General features: G+C 59.8%; 1 protein-coding gene across 1 annotated transcript in view; it reads left to right on the forward strand.

Annotated features, from left to right (window-relative positions):
- Window positions 1-14,121, forward strand: part of PRKCG (protein kinase C gamma) — a 27,967-nt gene extending 13,846 nt beyond the window's left edge. Inside the window, exons 6-18 of the mRNA XM_073321998.1 lie at window positions 370-526; window positions 980-1,114; window positions 2,100-2,187; window positions 2,584-2,613; window positions 3,245-3,382; window positions 3,818-3,991; window positions 7,598-7,689; window positions 8,079-8,141; window positions 8,262-8,400; window positions 10,498-10,578; window positions 10,776-10,883; window positions 11,086-11,226; window positions 12,608-14,121. Coding sequence (XP_073178099.1) covers window positions 370-526; window positions 980-1,114; window positions 2,100-2,187; window positions 2,584-2,613; window positions 3,245-3,382; window positions 3,818-3,991; window positions 7,598-7,689; window positions 8,079-8,141; window positions 8,262-8,400; window positions 10,498-10,578; window positions 10,776-10,883; window positions 11,086-11,226; window positions 12,608-12,790 — 1,529 coding nt within the window. The 3' untranslated portion in view covers window positions 12,791-14,121. The remainder of the gene's footprint in view (window positions 1-369; window positions 527-979; window positions 1,115-2,099; window positions 2,188-2,583; window positions 2,614-3,244; window positions 3,383-3,817; window positions 3,992-7,597; window positions 7,690-8,078; window positions 8,142-8,261; window positions 8,401-10,497; window positions 10,579-10,775; window positions 10,884-11,085; window positions 11,227-12,607) is intronic.
- Window positions 14,122-16,284: the final 2,163 nt, after the last annotated feature.

The raw sequence follows: 16,284 nt of genomic DNA on the forward strand, positions 1-16,284 counted from the left end.
GCCCCCGGGCCAGGACATGGGATAGTACAGCACAACACAGAGTCAGCAGTGGGGAGAGAACCCAGGAGTCCTGGCTGCCAGCCCTCTGCTCTAATCACTAGACCCCACTCCCCACCCAGAGCTGGGCAGAGAACCCAGGAGTCCTGGCTCTCAGCCCTGTCCCGCTCTCACCACTAGACCCCACTCCCATCCAGAGCTGAGGATAGATCCCAGGAGTCCTGGCTCCTAGTCCACCCCTGCGGTAACCACTAGACCCCACTCCCCTGTCTGGGCTGGGGATGGAACGCAGGAGTCCTGGCTCCCAGGCCTGCTCCTAGAAGGGGCTGAGCTCTCAGCGCCACGTGCTGATGTGTGGACCCTCCCCCCTAGTGGGTGAGGCCCGGAACCTCATCCCCATGGACCCCAATGGGCTGTCGGACCCCTATGTGAAGCTGAAGCTCATCCCGGACCCCAAGAACGTGAGCAAGCAGAAAACCCGGACTGTGAAATCCACTCTGAACCCCGTGTGGAACGAGACCTTCCTATTGTGAGTGCCCTGGGCAGGGGGGGTGCGGGCGGGCAGGTGGGCATAAGTACGTGCCTGGACAGGAGATATGGGGGCCCTACAGCTCCCATGGGTGTCTGGACACAGCCATGAAACATGGGCCTGCCGGAGCTCCTGCAGGTGTCTGCATCCTACCCCCCCCCCGCCCAAGTACTCTCCCCATATACCCAGAGTGCCCCCTCTCGTCTCCTGGGGTTGGGGGGACAGTAGCCCCCCTGTCAGCCATGATCCCTCCTCCCCCGCAAAATAAACCAGGATCCTGCAGCTCCTCCAACGCAGTCCGGGCCACCCCGGAGATCCCCCCGGCAGCCGCAGTAGTAGGGCTTTTATCCACACGTCTTGTCCAGAGGGCAAACATTCTCCCCCACCCCCACTTAAAGGGGCAGGTGGCTGGGTGGGTGATTTAATCCCCCTCCCTTTGAATCCCGCCCCCAGCACGCTGATGCCGGGAGACATGGAGCGGCGGCTGTCCGTCGAGGTGTGGGACTGGGACCGCACCTCGCGCAATGACTTCATGGGAGCCATGTCCTTCGGCGTGTCGGAGCTGCTCAAGGGACATGCGGACGGATGGTAAGGGGGGAGGGAGCTGCGCCCGGGGGGGGGGGGGGGCGCGTGCAGGGGAGGGGGGAAGCCAGGCCCATGGCTCACTCTCGCTCTCTCTCTCCACCGTTCTGTCTGTTTGGGTATTTGTCTGCGCCCGGCTGCTGTGCCCGGCTGCCTCGGCGCGGCTGCGTCCCCGTGCTCCCTCCCCGGGCGGTTCCTGCCCCTCTCGCCTTTCCACCTGCGTCCCCTCTGCACTCATGTCTTTCTTTTCCTTTGCACTGTCACGCTTTTCCTTTGCACACGTGCACGCCATGTTTCTTTCTTTGCACATGGTTGCACTTGTTTTTCTTTGCGCCCCGTCACTTTTTCTTTCTTTGCCCTTTCACTTTCTTTGTGTCCCGTCACTTTTTCTTTCTTTGCCCTTTCACTTTCTTTGTGTCCCGTCACTTTTTCTTTCTTTGCCCTTTCACTTTTTGTGTCCCATCACTTTTTCTTTCTTTGCCCTTTCACTTTCTTTGTGTCCCGTCACTTTTTCTTTCTTTGCTCTTTCACTTTTTGTGTCCCGTCACTTTTTCTTTCTTTGCCCTTTCACTTTTTGTGTCCCGTCACTTTTTCTTTCTTTGCCCTTTCACTTTCTTTGTGTCCCGTCACTTTTTCTTTCTTTGCCCTTTCACTTTCTTTGTGTCCCTTCACTTTTCTCTGCATGCCTTTCTTTTCACTTTCACCTTTTATTTCTTCTCACTTTCACTTTTTCGTTGCTCACTGTCACTCTTTTGAACTCCTTTGTACACTTTCACTTTTTTTCTTTGCACCCGCCTTTCTTTCTTTCTTTCTTTCTTTCTTTCTTTCTTTCTTTCTTTCTTTCTTTCTTTCTTTCTTTCTTTCTTTCTTTCTTTCTTTCTTTCTTTCTTTCTTTCTTTCTTTCTTTCTTTCTTTCTTTCTTTCTTTCTTTCTTTCCATCCCTTGCTTCCCCCCCCCCCCGGTGTTGTGCCTGTCTCTGTCCCTGTCTCAGGTACAAGTTACTCAACCAGGAGGAAGGGGAGTATTACAATGTCCCCGTGGCTGATGCTGAAAATTGTGAGCTGCTGCAGAAATTTGAGGTAACCCCTCCCCCAAAGCTCTCCTGTTCCTGTCCCGCTGGCAAAGCGGGGTCGGGCCAGTTTAGTTACTGGATGGCAGCTTGACCAGGGTGGGGGCTGGCAGTCTGTGCTGGCCCCGTTGCCCGAGTACAGCACTGGGGGCGGGGGGGGGGCGCTGAGCTGCAGGGAGCGAGGTTGGGAGCTCGGCAGGGGGTGCCGTGACAAAGGCACCCTATCCTTCAGCGGTGACATAACCCCCAAAGCCCAGATGACTGTGGAGTCGGGGCATGAACCCCGGTGCCTGGGGACAGATTCCCGGTCCGGCCCCCCTCCCTCCCTGTCCCCAGCAGCTGTGGGGACTCCTGGGCTGGGGGACGCGGCGTTTGGGCACTGACCCTCTCCCTCTCTCTCTTGCAGGCCTGTAACTACCCCCTGGAGCTGTACCAGGTAACGCCTGGGGCTCGGGGCCCCTCGGCACAGAGGGCGGGGGGCTGGCCAGGCTGGTGATGCTCTGGGTGGCAGTTCCCCTTCTCTCCAGCAGAGGGCAGCAAAGAGCCTCAAGCCAACCCCAGTGGGGCATGGGGTCTAGTGGTTAGAACGGGGGGGGGGGGGCTGGGAGCCAGGACTCCTGGGTTCTCTCCCCAGCTCTGGGAGGGAAGTGGAATCTAGTGATGGGGGGAGGGGGCTGGGAGCCAGGACTCCTGGGTTCTCTCCCCAGCTCTGGGAGGGCCGTGGGGTCTAGTGGTTGGAGCAGGGGGGGCTGGGAGCCAGGACTCCTGGATTCTCTCCATGGCTCTGGGAGGGGCATGGGGTCCAGTGGTTGGGGGCGGGGGGTGAGCAAGTTGTGGAGTGGGGGGAAGGCCTCCCCGCCCCTTGCGCCTGCGGCCCTGCCACTGTTCCCCCTCTTCTGCTGGTGGCCCCGCCCACAGTCCCACCTCTTTTCTGCCCCTTCCCCGGGGCCCCGCCCCTGTTCCACCCACCTCTCCCTGCCCCCCCAACTTCCCTCCCCCCGACCTGCTCCCCCTCCCCCTAAGGCTGCGGCTAGCCGCTCACCGTGCTCCATCTTTGCCCCCCACAGAAGGTGCGCCACGGCCCGGGCCCCTCGCCCACCCCCAGCCCCACGGACTCCAAGCACGGCAGCTTCTTTGGGACCAGCCGCTTCCACATCTCCGACTTCAACTTCCTCATGGTGCTGGGGAAGGGCAGCTTCGGGAAGGTGAGGGCGCCCCGGACACCTGGGTTCTCTCCCTGGCTCTGGGAGGGGAGTGTGGGCCTAGTGGGTTAGAGCCGTGGGGGCTGGGAGCCCGGATGCCTGGGTTCTGTCCCCGGCTCTGGCAAGGGAGCGGGGTCTGGTGGTTGGAGCGGGGGCGATGTCGACGGGGCTGCTGCAGAAGGTCGGGGAGGTCGCTCTCGGGAAGGCGTTCTCCCTGCACATCCCCCCAAAGCTGTGGTCTTACAGTGGCCCTGGATGTCCTGGAGAGAGACATAACTTGGCCCCTCCCCTCTAGGGGGCGCCAGCTCCCACCCAGCCCCGGGGTGGGGACTGGCTGGCTCAGGGGGCAGGGGATGGGGCCTTTCCCCTCTAGGGGGCACTGGCCCCGATCCGGCCCCAGGGCAGGGACTGGCTGGCTCAGGGCTGTGGCCCCCCCAGGTGATGCTGGCCGAGCGGCGGGGCACGGACGAGCTCTACGCCATCAAGATCCTGAAGAAGGACGTGATCATCCAGGACGACGATGTGGAATGTACCATGGTGGAGAAGCGGGTCCTGGCGCTGAGCGACCGGCCGCACTTCCTCACCCAGCTGCACTCCACCTTCCAGACCACGGTACCCTGCCGGGGGGGCGGGAAACAGGGGTGGATGGGCCCATGGGTCTGATCCAGGGGGGCAGGGAGGGGGCGGGATACCGGGGTGGATGGGCCTGTTGGGCTGATCCGGGTGTTACCAGATATGCCTGTTCCTTTGGGATATGCTGATTTATTAGGAAAAAGAAAAGGAGGACTTGTGGCACCTTAGAGACTAACCAATTTATTAGAGCATGAGCTTTCGTGAGCTACAGCTCACTTCATCAGATGCATATCGTGGAAACTGCAGCAGGCTTTATATATACACAGAGAATATGAACCAATACCTCCTCCCACCCCACTGTCCTGCTGGTAATAGCTTATCTAAAGTGATCATCAGGTGGGCCATTTCCAGCACAAATCCAGGTTTTCTCACCCTCCACCCCCCCACACAAATTCACTCTCCTGCTGGTGATAGCCCATCCAAAGTGACAACTCTTTACACAATGTGCATGACAATCAAGTTGGGCTATTTCCTGCACAAATCCAGGTTTTCTCACATCCCCCCCACCCCCATACACACACAAACTCACTCTCCTGCTGGTAATAGCCCAACTTGATTGTCATGCACATTGTGTAAAGAGTTGTCACTTTGGATGGGCTATCACCAGCAGGAGAGTGAATTTGTGTGGGGGGGTGGAGGGTGAGAAAACCTGGATTTGTGCTGGAAATGGCCCACCTGATGATCACTTTAGATAAGCTATTACCAGCAGGACAGTGGGGTGGGAGGAGGTATTGTTTCATATTCTCTGTGTATATATAAAGCCTGCTGCAGTTTCCACGATATGCATCCGATGAAGTGAGCTGTAGCTCACGAAAGCTCATGCTCTAATAAATTGGTTAGTCTCTAAGGTGCCACAAGTACTCCTTTTCTTTTTGCGAATACAGACTAACACGGCTGTTACTCTGAAACCTGATTTATTAGGGTTACTCTTTGGGGCGTGGCGGGGTTTCTTTTTTTTCTGTAATTTTATCAGTCTGCCGCTTGTGTGTTCACATGGCACGCTCCTCCTTCCTTCTGCAAGTCCCCTCCCAATGGAGCTACCCTGCAGGACCTTGGTTCCCCAGGACTCGGTTCCTCCAGCCCTAGAAACACACCCCCCCCCCCCCACGTCTAAGCAGACCGGGTCAATGCGCGCCCTCCAGCTGATCCCCTCGTAGGTCCCTGGACTCAGTGGGTGGGGTTAACCACTCTCAGTTGGCCCCTCCGCCCCCCTTATGTGCCACAGGTTTACCACCTCCCTATCCCACTTTCACGTCACAATTGTACGGGTAGTAACCCACCGGAGGAGCAAACCCCACTGTATTTTGGGACGCTGCAGGGATCTTTCGCTTAGGTAAAAGAGGCGTCACGACAGAGGAAATGGGGGAAGCAAAAAACATATAAGAGTAAAGTGCAGAGAGAGAGAGAGAGAGAAGCAACCAGCTTAACCATAAAAGTTATTTTTTTTGAATAATAGTGATAACTACACAAAGAGAGCCTAAACCAACATAACATTCATTAGTAAAGGTTAATACCTGAGGCAGAAAGGAAAACAGAGAGAGAGAGAGAGAGAAAGGGGAATCTGGGGTTCCCAGGTGGTGGGGGTCCTGAGTGCTGGAGACAGGCAGAGCCCCCAGCATGCTCAGTCAGGAGATGATGGAGTCCCAGTGGATCTGATACAGTTTGGGTCCATGCATCAGAGCACTGACTGGAGGGTGAGTAGGGATTTTTGTAGAGAAAATACAATGGTTCAAGGGAGAACAAGAGATTTGTTTATAGGTAAACTGATGACTTAAGGGTTTTCTTTAGGCTAGACAATAGGAGCTGATCACTCTTGGCTATGGGTGGTGGTTTCTTCCAGGGAGCTCACAATGCAACTAAGCTGTATTCAGTATTCTGCTCAAATAAATTTGTTAGTCTCTAAGGTGCCACAAGCATTCCTGTTCCTTTTTCAGTATTTTGGATCTCCATCAAAGATTTATTACTAGAATTGGTCTGATAATTGCTGAGCTGGGTGTGTGCAGGCATAGGTTGTCACTTGTCACGGAGTCCCCGGGCGATGCTCTGGATCTGCTCCCTACGAAGCCAGGCAGGACTCTGGGGAAGTCTCCTCTCTGGGAGCAGCCTGTCTGCAGGACACACAGCTCCCCCGGCTCCACCTTCCTGGGTCTGACCTCGGAGCATTCAGCCTCCTCTGCCCCTCCGTGCGCTTCCCCCAGCGAGTCCACCCAGGCGGGGTCCTGGGGAAGCCAGAGGGTCCTGCCCCCCAACTTCGCAGTCGGACGTGACTCTCAGCCAGCCAGTAAAAGAGAAGGTTTATTAGACCACAGGGACATGGTCTAACACAGAGCTTGTAGGTACAGAGAACAGGAACCCTCAGCCGGGTCCATTTTGGGGGGCAGTGAGCCAGACAACCCCGTCTGCCCTTCACTCCATGTCCCAGCCAGCCCCAAACTAAAACTCCCTCCAGCCCCTCCTCCTCTGGGCTTTCCCCTTTCCCACCCAGGAGGTCACCTGATTCCTTTGTTCTCCAGCCCTTTAGCTCTCACCTTGCAGGCGGGAAGGGCCCAGGCCATCAGTTGCCAGGAGACAGGGTGTCGGCCATTCTCTGTGTCCAGACCCCTGCACACACCTGCCCTCTAGGGCTCTGCAACATCATACACCCTTATCCCACCACCTAGATACTTAAGAACTGCCTAGGGGAAACTGAGGCACCCCCACACTATTCAGAGGAACCATTAAGAACAGTCCCACTTCTTCACATCTCCCCCCGCTTTGAGATCGAACTGAGCGGGGTCACTTTAGCCAGTGACCTGGGGAAGTTCGAAGCCACCAAGGTTCCCATGGATGCCCCAGCATCTCTCCCATTCCTTGGTAGGAGTTACACCAGGCCCTTCCAGTTTCACATCCTCCCTTAGGTCGGGGGTGGTCGATAGCACCCGCAGGCCGCATGTAGGCAGGTTTATGTGGCCCGTGCCCTTTGGCCACCCCCAAAACCCCAGGGGGTCAAACTGGGATTGGGTCTTCTCGTACGTTCATTAACATCTGGAGCAGAGATTCCCATGATGCAGTGCGATCCCTGCTTTTCTGGTCCCAGAGTTCAGTGCGGTTCTCTGTTCTTCATTCTTTATGCTAATCCCTGTCCCATCTTTCATGCAGATGAGGCTAGGGGAGTTGTCTCTGTTTTCCATTCTGTATGCTAATGGAGATGTCTTAATCTTGTCAGGAGGGGTCTAGGTGTGTCTCCCAATGCCCTTCACTGCTCTCTGCGAGCCTTTTCTCTGATCTGTTCTGGTTCAAGAAGAGACTGGTGGGGGGGGGGGGTGTCTTTCATGAGTCAGACAGGCTAGATACTGCGCCCTGGTTCCCCAAAAACAAAGAGCTGACTGGCATCAAGTGAGGGGGCAGGGCAATGGGGTGGATGGGCCCATGGGGCTGATCTAGGGGGCAGGATAAAGGGATAGATGGGACTGTGGGGCTGATCCAGAGGGACAGGAAGCGGGTGGATGGGACCATGGGGCTGATCCGGGGGGGCAGGACATTGGGGTGGATGGACCTGTGGGTCTGTTCTGCCCCCCATGGCCCCGTCTCACCCGCCCCGTCCAGGACCGGCTCTATTTCGTGATGGAGTACGTCAATGGCGGAGACCTCATGTACCACATCCAGCAGGTCGGGAAGTTCAAGGAGCCTCATGCCATGTACGTACAGCTCGCCCCCAAGGGGCCGTGTCCCAGCACCAGGCGAGGGGTCCCCGGATACCCAGCCCCTACACTCCACCCCAGAGGGGCCACATCCCCGTGCCGGGCGAGGGGTCCCCGGATACCCAGCCCCCATGCCCCACCCCAGAGGGGCTGCATTTCGGTGCTACGGAGGGAGGCCCCATATAACCAGCCCCTGCACCCCACCCCAGAGGTGGTCGCATCCCAGCGCCGGGCGAGGGGTCCCCGTGAAATGGTCTGTGGCCGTGGAGCAGCGAAGACATTGAAGGGACGTTGAAGGTGATGAACCGATTTTGCTAGTCACCTTTGATTCTTCTGTGCCCTTCCCCCCCCCCCCCCCCGGCTCCCTCCCCATCCCGGGCTTGTAGGTTCTACGCTGCAGAGATCGCCATCGGCCTCTTCTTCCTGCACAACAAGGGCATCCTCTATCGGTGAGTGGGCACGGGCTCTGCCGGGTTGTTAGCTACAGTCTCGGCTCCCCACCCACCCTGGGGCCGGATGGGAGCTGGCGGCCCCTAGAGGCAAGAGCCCAGCCCTGTCTCTCCCCACAGGGATCTGAAGCTGGATAACGTGATGCTGGATGCCGAGGGCCACATTAAGATCACGGACTTTGGGATGTGCAAAGAGAACATCTTCCCCGGAGTGACCACCCGGACCTTCTGCGGGACCCCTGACTACATCGCCCCGGAGGTAACACCCCCGATCCAGCCGCGAGACCCCACTCCTCTGCCAGAACCGGGGAGAGAACCCAGGAGTCCTGGCTCCCAGCCCCCCCTCCCCGCTCTAACTGCTACACCCCACTCCCCTCCCAGGGCCAGGGAGAGAACCCAGGAGCCAGGACTGGTTGGGGGTGGGAGCGGGGGGGCGACATCCCCCTGGGTACGATCTGGACTGTTGAACTGTCCTCTCCCTTTAATTCTCCATGGTGCCTCTCACGCTGCTTTGCTGGAGACTAGCGGCCTCTCGGGGCTCTGCTCACCCGCAGCCGTCGGGATGCAAAGTCGCACCCAGCTGAGCTGCATGACGGCTCCGCCAGGGCGACGCCCACCCGTGCCCCAGCCTTGCACCCCAGACTTGTGCCTCCGGCACTGCCCCCAGAAATGGTGCACGAAGATGCACCAGGGCCACGAAGATGCACCAGGACCACGAAGATGCACCAGGACCTTTGTTAACCTGAGGAGAGATTTCCCGAGCGCTTCAGCCGAAACACACTGGCTTCGATACAAGGATAAAACACGGGTGGTCTTAGGTGCTGACTCCGTGGGTGCTCCGGGGCTGGAGCACCCACGGGGAAAAATTTGTGGGTGCTCTGCATCCACCGGCAGCCAAGCTCCCCGCCCCTCTGCCTCCTCCCCTGAGCGCGCTGCATCCCACTTCTCCCCCTAGCTCCCAGCGCTTGCCACCGCAAAACAGGTGTTTCATGGCAGCCAGCGCTGGGAGGGAGGGGTGAGAAGGGGGAATGCGGCGTGTTCAGGGAAGAAGCGGGGCCGGGGCGGGGATTTGGGGAAGGAGACCAATAGGGGCAGGAAAGGGGTGGAGCTGGGGTGGGGATTTTGGGGAAGAGGTTGGAATGGAGGTGGGAGGGGGCGGGACAGGGGTGGGGTCGGGGCGGGGGTGGGGTGGGGTCGAACACCCACCGGCGCCAGGAAAAGTTAATGCTTATGCATGTGGTAACTAGAGGAAGATAGATGATTTTCAGTGATTATAAGTGTTTAAGGCACAAAAGTCAGAATTGGTTACAAAAGAAATAAAAGAGAAAACAGCGAGCTAATTCCTAAACTTTACCCAGCTAAATAAAATTAGGAAGCCAACGGATTTCTCACCCCCCGAAAACCTGCTGCAGTCCATGTGCAAAGCCTTCCAGTTAGACCCACTCGCCTCAGTTCAGTGTACTTCCGGTATTCATTGGCGTTATGAGCAGAGAGATGTAAGGTGAAGAGGAGAGGTCATTTGTGTGTTGTGTGTTCTCCCTTCTTACGCTCCAACCCCCTGCGCTGGAAAAGTCCTTGCTGAGTCATGGGATTAGGCAGCTTCCTGGCATATGGGCAGTGCAATCAGTTCTTCATATGAATTGTACCTTCCCCCGCTTCTGCTGAATGTCCGAATAAACAAGTAATGGCTCCAATGAGCCAGTGTGCCTTTGTCTCTGAGAAACTGGCTTGTGGGTGTCACCCTGAATTACAACAAGTTTCAGTAATAATCGTATCGTAAAATCTTATAACTGCAGATACACTGTTGGTTCACACATTATCACAAGACAATGATGTTCAGCAGATTATGAGTTTTTAAATGATCCCTCACAAGGCATGCTTTGTACAAAATATAACGTAGCCATATGCAAATAGTGAAAAAGTGGTGGGGTACAGGGTGACACAGAGCGTGTGTGCTGTTTGGGGGGCTGGTCTCCTGGCAGTGACTTCTTCCTACCCACCCCCCACATTACCTCCTAGGGTTGGGAGCAGGGAAGGGATAAACCAATGGGAGAGGCTCTAGCAAGGTTGGCCCCGCCTCCTGTGCTTTAGCACTTGCCCCCCCCCATTGCAGATGTTCTCCTCCCCCAAATCCCAGCTTGCTATGCCAGGTGGGGGATACTCTTAAAGGGGCAGTGTGCCTTTAAAGTCTCCCTCCATGCATGTGTGTGTAGGACATTGTAGCTCATGGCTTGTGTGGGGTGGGGAGGAGTTTCTTCTGTCATAATATGTTTCCCTCCCCACCCAGCATGGAGTTGGGGGCCTGTGACACAGGGTAGGAGCCCCCTAACTTGCCCCCGCTTTTTCCCTGCCCTAGATAATTGCCTACCAGCCCTACGGGAAGTCGGTGGATTGGTGGTCCTTCGGGGTGCTGCTCTATGAGATGCTAGCAGGGCAGGTAACTGTGTGTGTGGTGGGGCTGGGGGCAGAGATCCTATGTGGGGGAGGCTGGGGGTGAATCCTGGTGCTAGTACTCCACCGTGGGTTGGGGGGGGGGGCTGATGGGACTGCCTGGCCTCAGCGCTCTGGGGTGGGGGGGAAGATCCCCTTGGGGGGGGGACTGGCTCTGACCCCCCCCACCCGCTCTCCCCCCAGCCCCCCTTCGATGGGGAGGACGAGGACGAGTTGTTCCAGGCGATCATGGAGCACACGGTGTCCTACCCGAAATCGCTGTCCCGTGAGGCCGTCTCCATCTGCAAAGGGGTGAGTGACCCCCTGGGGGGGGGCGCCACCCTGGCCTATGACCCCCCCCAATTTCTGGGGGAGGGGCAGGCTGGGGTGAAGCTGTGTCGGGGTGCAAGTTGGGGTGAGGGGAGGGTACTCCCCCCTCAAGGGGCTGAGAGGGGCGCATCAGCTGGTCTGGGAGTTCCGTGATGGTGATGTCACCGTGTCTCCCCCTCCCCAGTTCCTTACCAAGCACCCCCTGAAACGCCTTGGCTCGGGGCCGGCCGGGGAGCAGGACATCCGGGAACACGGCTTTTTCCGCTGGATGGACTGGGAGAGCCTGGAGCGCCTGGAAATCCCGCCGCCCTTCACCCCCCGCCCGGTGAGTGACCCCCCCACAGCACACTCCATGTTCCCCCTCCTGGAGAGTGACCCCCCATCCCACTGCCCTGCACCCCCTGCCCGGTGAGTGCCCCCCACAGCCAACTCCATGTTCCCCCTCCTGGAGAGTGACCCCCCCATCCCACTGCCCTGCACCCCCTGCCCGGTGAGTGCCCCCCACAGCCAACTCCATGTTCCCCCTCCTGGAGAGTGACCCCCTCCTGGAGAGTGACCCCCCCCATCCCACTGCCCTGCACCCCCTGCCTGGTGAGTGCCCCCCCCAGCCCACTCCGTGTTCCCCATCCTGGAGAGTGACCCCCCCCATCCCACTGCCCTGCACCCCCTGCCCGGTGAGTGCCCCCTCCAGCCCACTCCGTGTTCCCCCTCCTGGAGAGTGACCCCCTCCTGGAGAGTGACCCCCCCATCTCACCACCCTGCACCCCCTGCCTGGTGAGTGACCCCCGCATCCTGCTCCCCAAATGCCCTCCTGGAGAGTGGACCCCCCTATCTAACTGCCCTTCACCCCCCCTCCTGGAGAGTGACCCCCCCCCAGCCCACTCGTGTTCCCCCTCCTGGAGAGTGACCCCCCCCAGCACACTCCATGTTCCCCCTCCTGGAGAGTGACCCCCCCATCCCACTGCCCTGCACCCCCTGCCCGGTGAGTGCCCCCCGCAGCCAACTCCGTGTTCCCCCTCCTGGAGAGTGACCCCCCCCATCTCACCGCCCTGCACCCCCTGCCTGGTGAGTGCCCCCCGCATCCTGCTCCCCAAATGCCCTCCTGGAGAGTGGACCCCCCATCCCACTGCCCTTTACCCCCCATCCGGTGAGTGACCCCCCCATCTCACTCCATGTACCCCTGCCTGGAGAGTGACCCCGCCCTTGCTCTCCAAACCCCTTCCTGGAGAGTGGACTCTCCTATCCAACCGCCCTTCACCCCCATCCGGTGAACGACCTCCCATCCCGCTTCCTGCACCCCCCACCCAGTTAGTGACCCGCCCATTATCCTCCATGTACCCCCTGCCTGGAGAGTGACCCCCTCCCACAGAGCTGGTGGGGGCCCTACAGGGAATCGGGGGTCCCAATAGAACATGTGTCTTCTGATGCGATTAGGGGAACCCCCGGGGAGTGGCTCTGTCCCAGCCCGATGTGACCACAGGGAGGTGGTGCTGTGTGGGGGAGGCGGGGGGTCACTAGGGTCTTGAGCCGGAGGGAGTGGGGCTGGGGTGGGGGAACAGTGAAGGGGTGGGGGCCAAAGGAAATAACCCAGCTCTTCTTTCTCTCCCTCCCACTCCATCATCTGTCTTGCTGTCTGTCCGTCCCTGTCTGGATCTGTCTCGCTGTCCGTCTGCCTCTCTCGGGCCATCTCCGTCTGTCCGTCCCAGTGTGGGAGGAGTGGCGAGAACTTTGACAAGTTTTTCACGCGGGCGGTGCCCGCGCTGACCCCCCCGGACCAGCTGGTCATGGCGGGGCTGGACCAGAGCGAATTCCAGGGCTTCACCTACATCAACCCTGACTTCGTGCACCTCTCGCTGCGCCCCCCCACCTCCCCCATCTCCATGGTCTGACCCACCGGCTCCCCCATGGCTTAACCTGCCCGCAAGCTGAGTGCTTCCCCCCCGATCTACCCCCCACATGGTCTGAGCCCCGCTCCGCCCGGGTTGTGTGCACAGAAATGCAGCCTCTGGGGTTGGGTGCAGGGGCTGGGTGTATGGGGACCCCTCGCCCGCCCCTCTTTAATGGCTATGCAGCAAATCTGCAAAAGAAGTTTTTGGGACAGGAAACGAAAGAGAATCTCACACCCAACCGCAACCGCGGGCTGGATTTCAGATGGCACCAACAGCAAGGGGAGAGGGCCCCCATCGAGCCCCCGCTCCCTGCAGCCCAGCGCCCCCTAGCCCCACCCTGGGGCTTCGGGGCCAGCCCTGCCTGCTCGGGAAGAGCGCCCCCTGCTGATCCCCCTGCAGCCCAGCATCCCCTAGCACCACCCTGGGGCTTCGGGACCGGCCCTGACTGCCGGGGGCGTGGGCCCCCTGCACTAAATAGCTTTGAACCTGTACATAACCCTGGGGGCGGGGAGAGAGCTTGAAGGTTGGGGGGACAATTGCAGCTTCCTCAGTCTCCCCTTAACACGCCCCCCCGCAGCATATAGACCCCCTTCTCTGGTGCATGGAGTACATATATCTACACATCTATATTTACAGCTGTAATGCACTAGGCCAATCCCCCGCAGCTTTCCCAACCTGTGCCCCCCCCCAATGGTCCAGGGCTGGGGCCCAGGGTATCGGAGTCTCAGACAATCCCCAGGCTGGCCCACCCTCCACCCTCTTCCCAGCCTCAGGCTTGGTGTGGGGCAAAGGTTCACCCGGAAGAGGTGAAGAGAATGGTGGGACCAGGACTGCTGGGTTCTCTGCCCAGCACCTGAAGGGGAGTGGGGTCTAGTGGTTGGGGGTGGGGGTAGGGCTGGGAGCTAGGACTCCTGGGTTCTCTCCCTGGCTCTGGGAGGGGAATGGGGTCTAGTGCTTAGAGCCGTAGGGAGCAGCCCGTTAATCAGGGCCCCCTGCTCTACTCAGCAGAGCCCACTCCCCCAAAGCTGGGGAGAGAACCCAGGCGTCCGGGCTCCCAGCCCTTCCTGCAGGATCAGAGGATTCCAAGGGAGGGGAGCTGTTGTCCTGAGATGAGCCCACTCCAATCCATGGGGGGGTGGGGGGGTCTGTTCTTGGTCCCTACCTGCCCCCCCCCCCGTTCCCTCATTCAGCCCAGCCCTGGTCTGAGTCTTTCACCCCCATGGTCCAAAAGTACGCCCCCCCCCAGCCCCCGCTCTGAGCACCCAGCTCTGTGTCCGGATGTGAAGAGCCCGGCTGAGTGCCGCAGTTCAGTATAAAAGGTATTTATCCAACTCGCAGTGCCTCTGGCTCCTTTCTGACGTGTCGTGCTGGGAGGGGAGCGGGGTGCTGGGAGCTAGGACTCCTGGGTTCTCTTCTTGTCTCTAGGAGGGGTGTGGGGTCCAGTGGTGGGGGTGTGCGTGTGTGAATCAGGACTCCTGGGTTCTCTCCCTGGCTCTGGGAGGGACATGGGGTCCAGTGGTTGGTGTGGGGAGATGAGCCAGGACTCCTGGGTTTTGGGGTGACTGCCTGGCGCAGCGGGTGTTGGGGGCCCATCTCCACATCATGTTTCCTGCTCCTGCCCCACATCCTTGGGCTCCCCATCCCGCTCTGGGCCCCGCCCACTGCCTGTCAGCCCCCTCTGTGCTCCACTCTGAGCCGCAGCCCCCGGGATCTCCCTGGACATCCCTCGGACCCATAGGGGGCTGGTTCCACTGCCCCAGAGCTCACGCCCCTCGCAGTGTCCCTGGCAAGCCCCCGTTCTGTCAGGCCTAGTTAACCTGGTTCTGTGGCTGGTGGGTAGGGTAGGGGTTTGTTCTCTTTGGATCCCCCTCCCCCCCAAATCTGGACAAAGGGAGGATCTGGTTTCCTGTGGCTTGTTCCCTGCCCAATCCCCAGCTCCCCAGGGACTGGCAGCTGCCTGCAAGGTAGGAATCAAGGAGGAGATTAAAAGATTTGTGGCTTAGAAATGAAATTTGGGCATATAATGGTGAGGGGTGGGGGACAGGAACACAGGGCAGGGATTTAAAAGGGCCTCCAGGCAGGGATGGTAATGCGGCCCATGGCCTTTCCCCCCCTCTCATTCTGTGGCTCATGCATGTAACGAGTTTGCTGGTTCTCAGGCTCGTTCCCAGGCACCCTCTTCTCAGATCCCCACCCTGCCCTTCCAAACTGGGCTACATCCCCCTCCCTCCAGCAGAGAGGCCAAGGGTTGGAGGGGCCACAAAGACCTGGCTTCCCACTGTGGCAAGGAGGAGAAGGATGCTATGAGGGAGGAGATGGGGTGGGCAATGTCTCTGGGGGAGGGGGGGATCTATAGGAGGCAGTGGGGGCTTTCTCTCTGGGTTCTTGGGGAATGGTGGGGGAGGCTTCTGTTGGGGGGGTTGCAGCTCCCCTAGCCACCCCCCTGCTCGTACCCCCCCATTCCACGCCAGCCACTCGAGGGGACTGAGCAGAGTGGGGTGGGGACAAGGCCTGGAAACAGACACCGGCAGAGAGAGAAAGAACCGAGCGTTCAGCATTTTGGAGCCTGCAGTGCTGAGCTCGGGGAAATCCAACTCTGACCTTGGGCCCAGGGCTGGGACAGTGGGTCAAGAGGAAGCCCAGGGCTGGGCTAGCAGGGGGATGCAGATCAGGCGTGAGGGGCAGCAGCAGGGCTGGGGTGGGGAACCCAGGGCTGGGCTAGTAAGGGGCTGTGGGTCGGGAGTGAGGGGCACTGGCAGGGCTGGGGTGGGGGCGTCAGGACTGGGCTAGCAGGGGGCAGCGCCCGGCGTGATGGGGCCCCAATCTCAGTGGCTCTGGGTCTGGGCAGCGCCTGGCCTGACGGGGCCCCGATCTCAGTGACTCTGGGTCTGGGCAGCGCCCGGCACGACAGTACCCCAGTCTCGGTGACTCTGTGTCTGGGCAGTGCCCGGCCCAGCAGGGCCCTGATCTCGGCGACTCTGGGTCTGGGCAGTGCCAGGGCCCTGATCTTGGCGATTCTGGATCTGGGCAGCACCCGGCGCGACAGGGCCCCGATCTCGGTGACTCTGGGTCTGGGCAGTGCCCGGCACAGCGGGGCCCTGATCTCGGTGGCTCTGGGTCTGGGCAGTGCCCGGCACAGCGGGGCCCTGATCTCGGTGGCTCTGGGTCTGGGCAGCGCCTGGCCTGACGGGGCCCCGATCTCAGTGACTCTGGGTCTGGGCAGCGCCCGGCACGACGGTACCCCAGTCTCGGTGACTCTGTGTCTGGGCAGTGCCCGGCCCAGCAGGGCCCTGATCTCGGCGACTCTGGGTCTGGGCAGTGCCAGGGCCCTGATCTTGGCGATTCTGGATCTGGGCAGCACCCGGCGCGACAGGGCCCCGATCTCGGTGACTCTGGGTCTGGGCAGTGCCCGGCACAGCGGGGCCCTGATCTCGGTGGCTCTGGGTCTGGGCAGTGCCCGGCACAGCGGGGCCCTGATCTCGGTGGCTCTGGGT

Source organism: Lepidochelys kempii, chromosome 23 (assembly GCF_965140285.1).
Source record: "Lepidochelys kempii isolate rLepKem1 chromosome 23, rLepKem1.hap1, whole genome shotgun sequence".
In the NCBI taxonomy this organism is placed as follows: Eukaryota; Metazoa; Chordata; order Testudines; family Cheloniidae; genus Lepidochelys; species Lepidochelys kempii.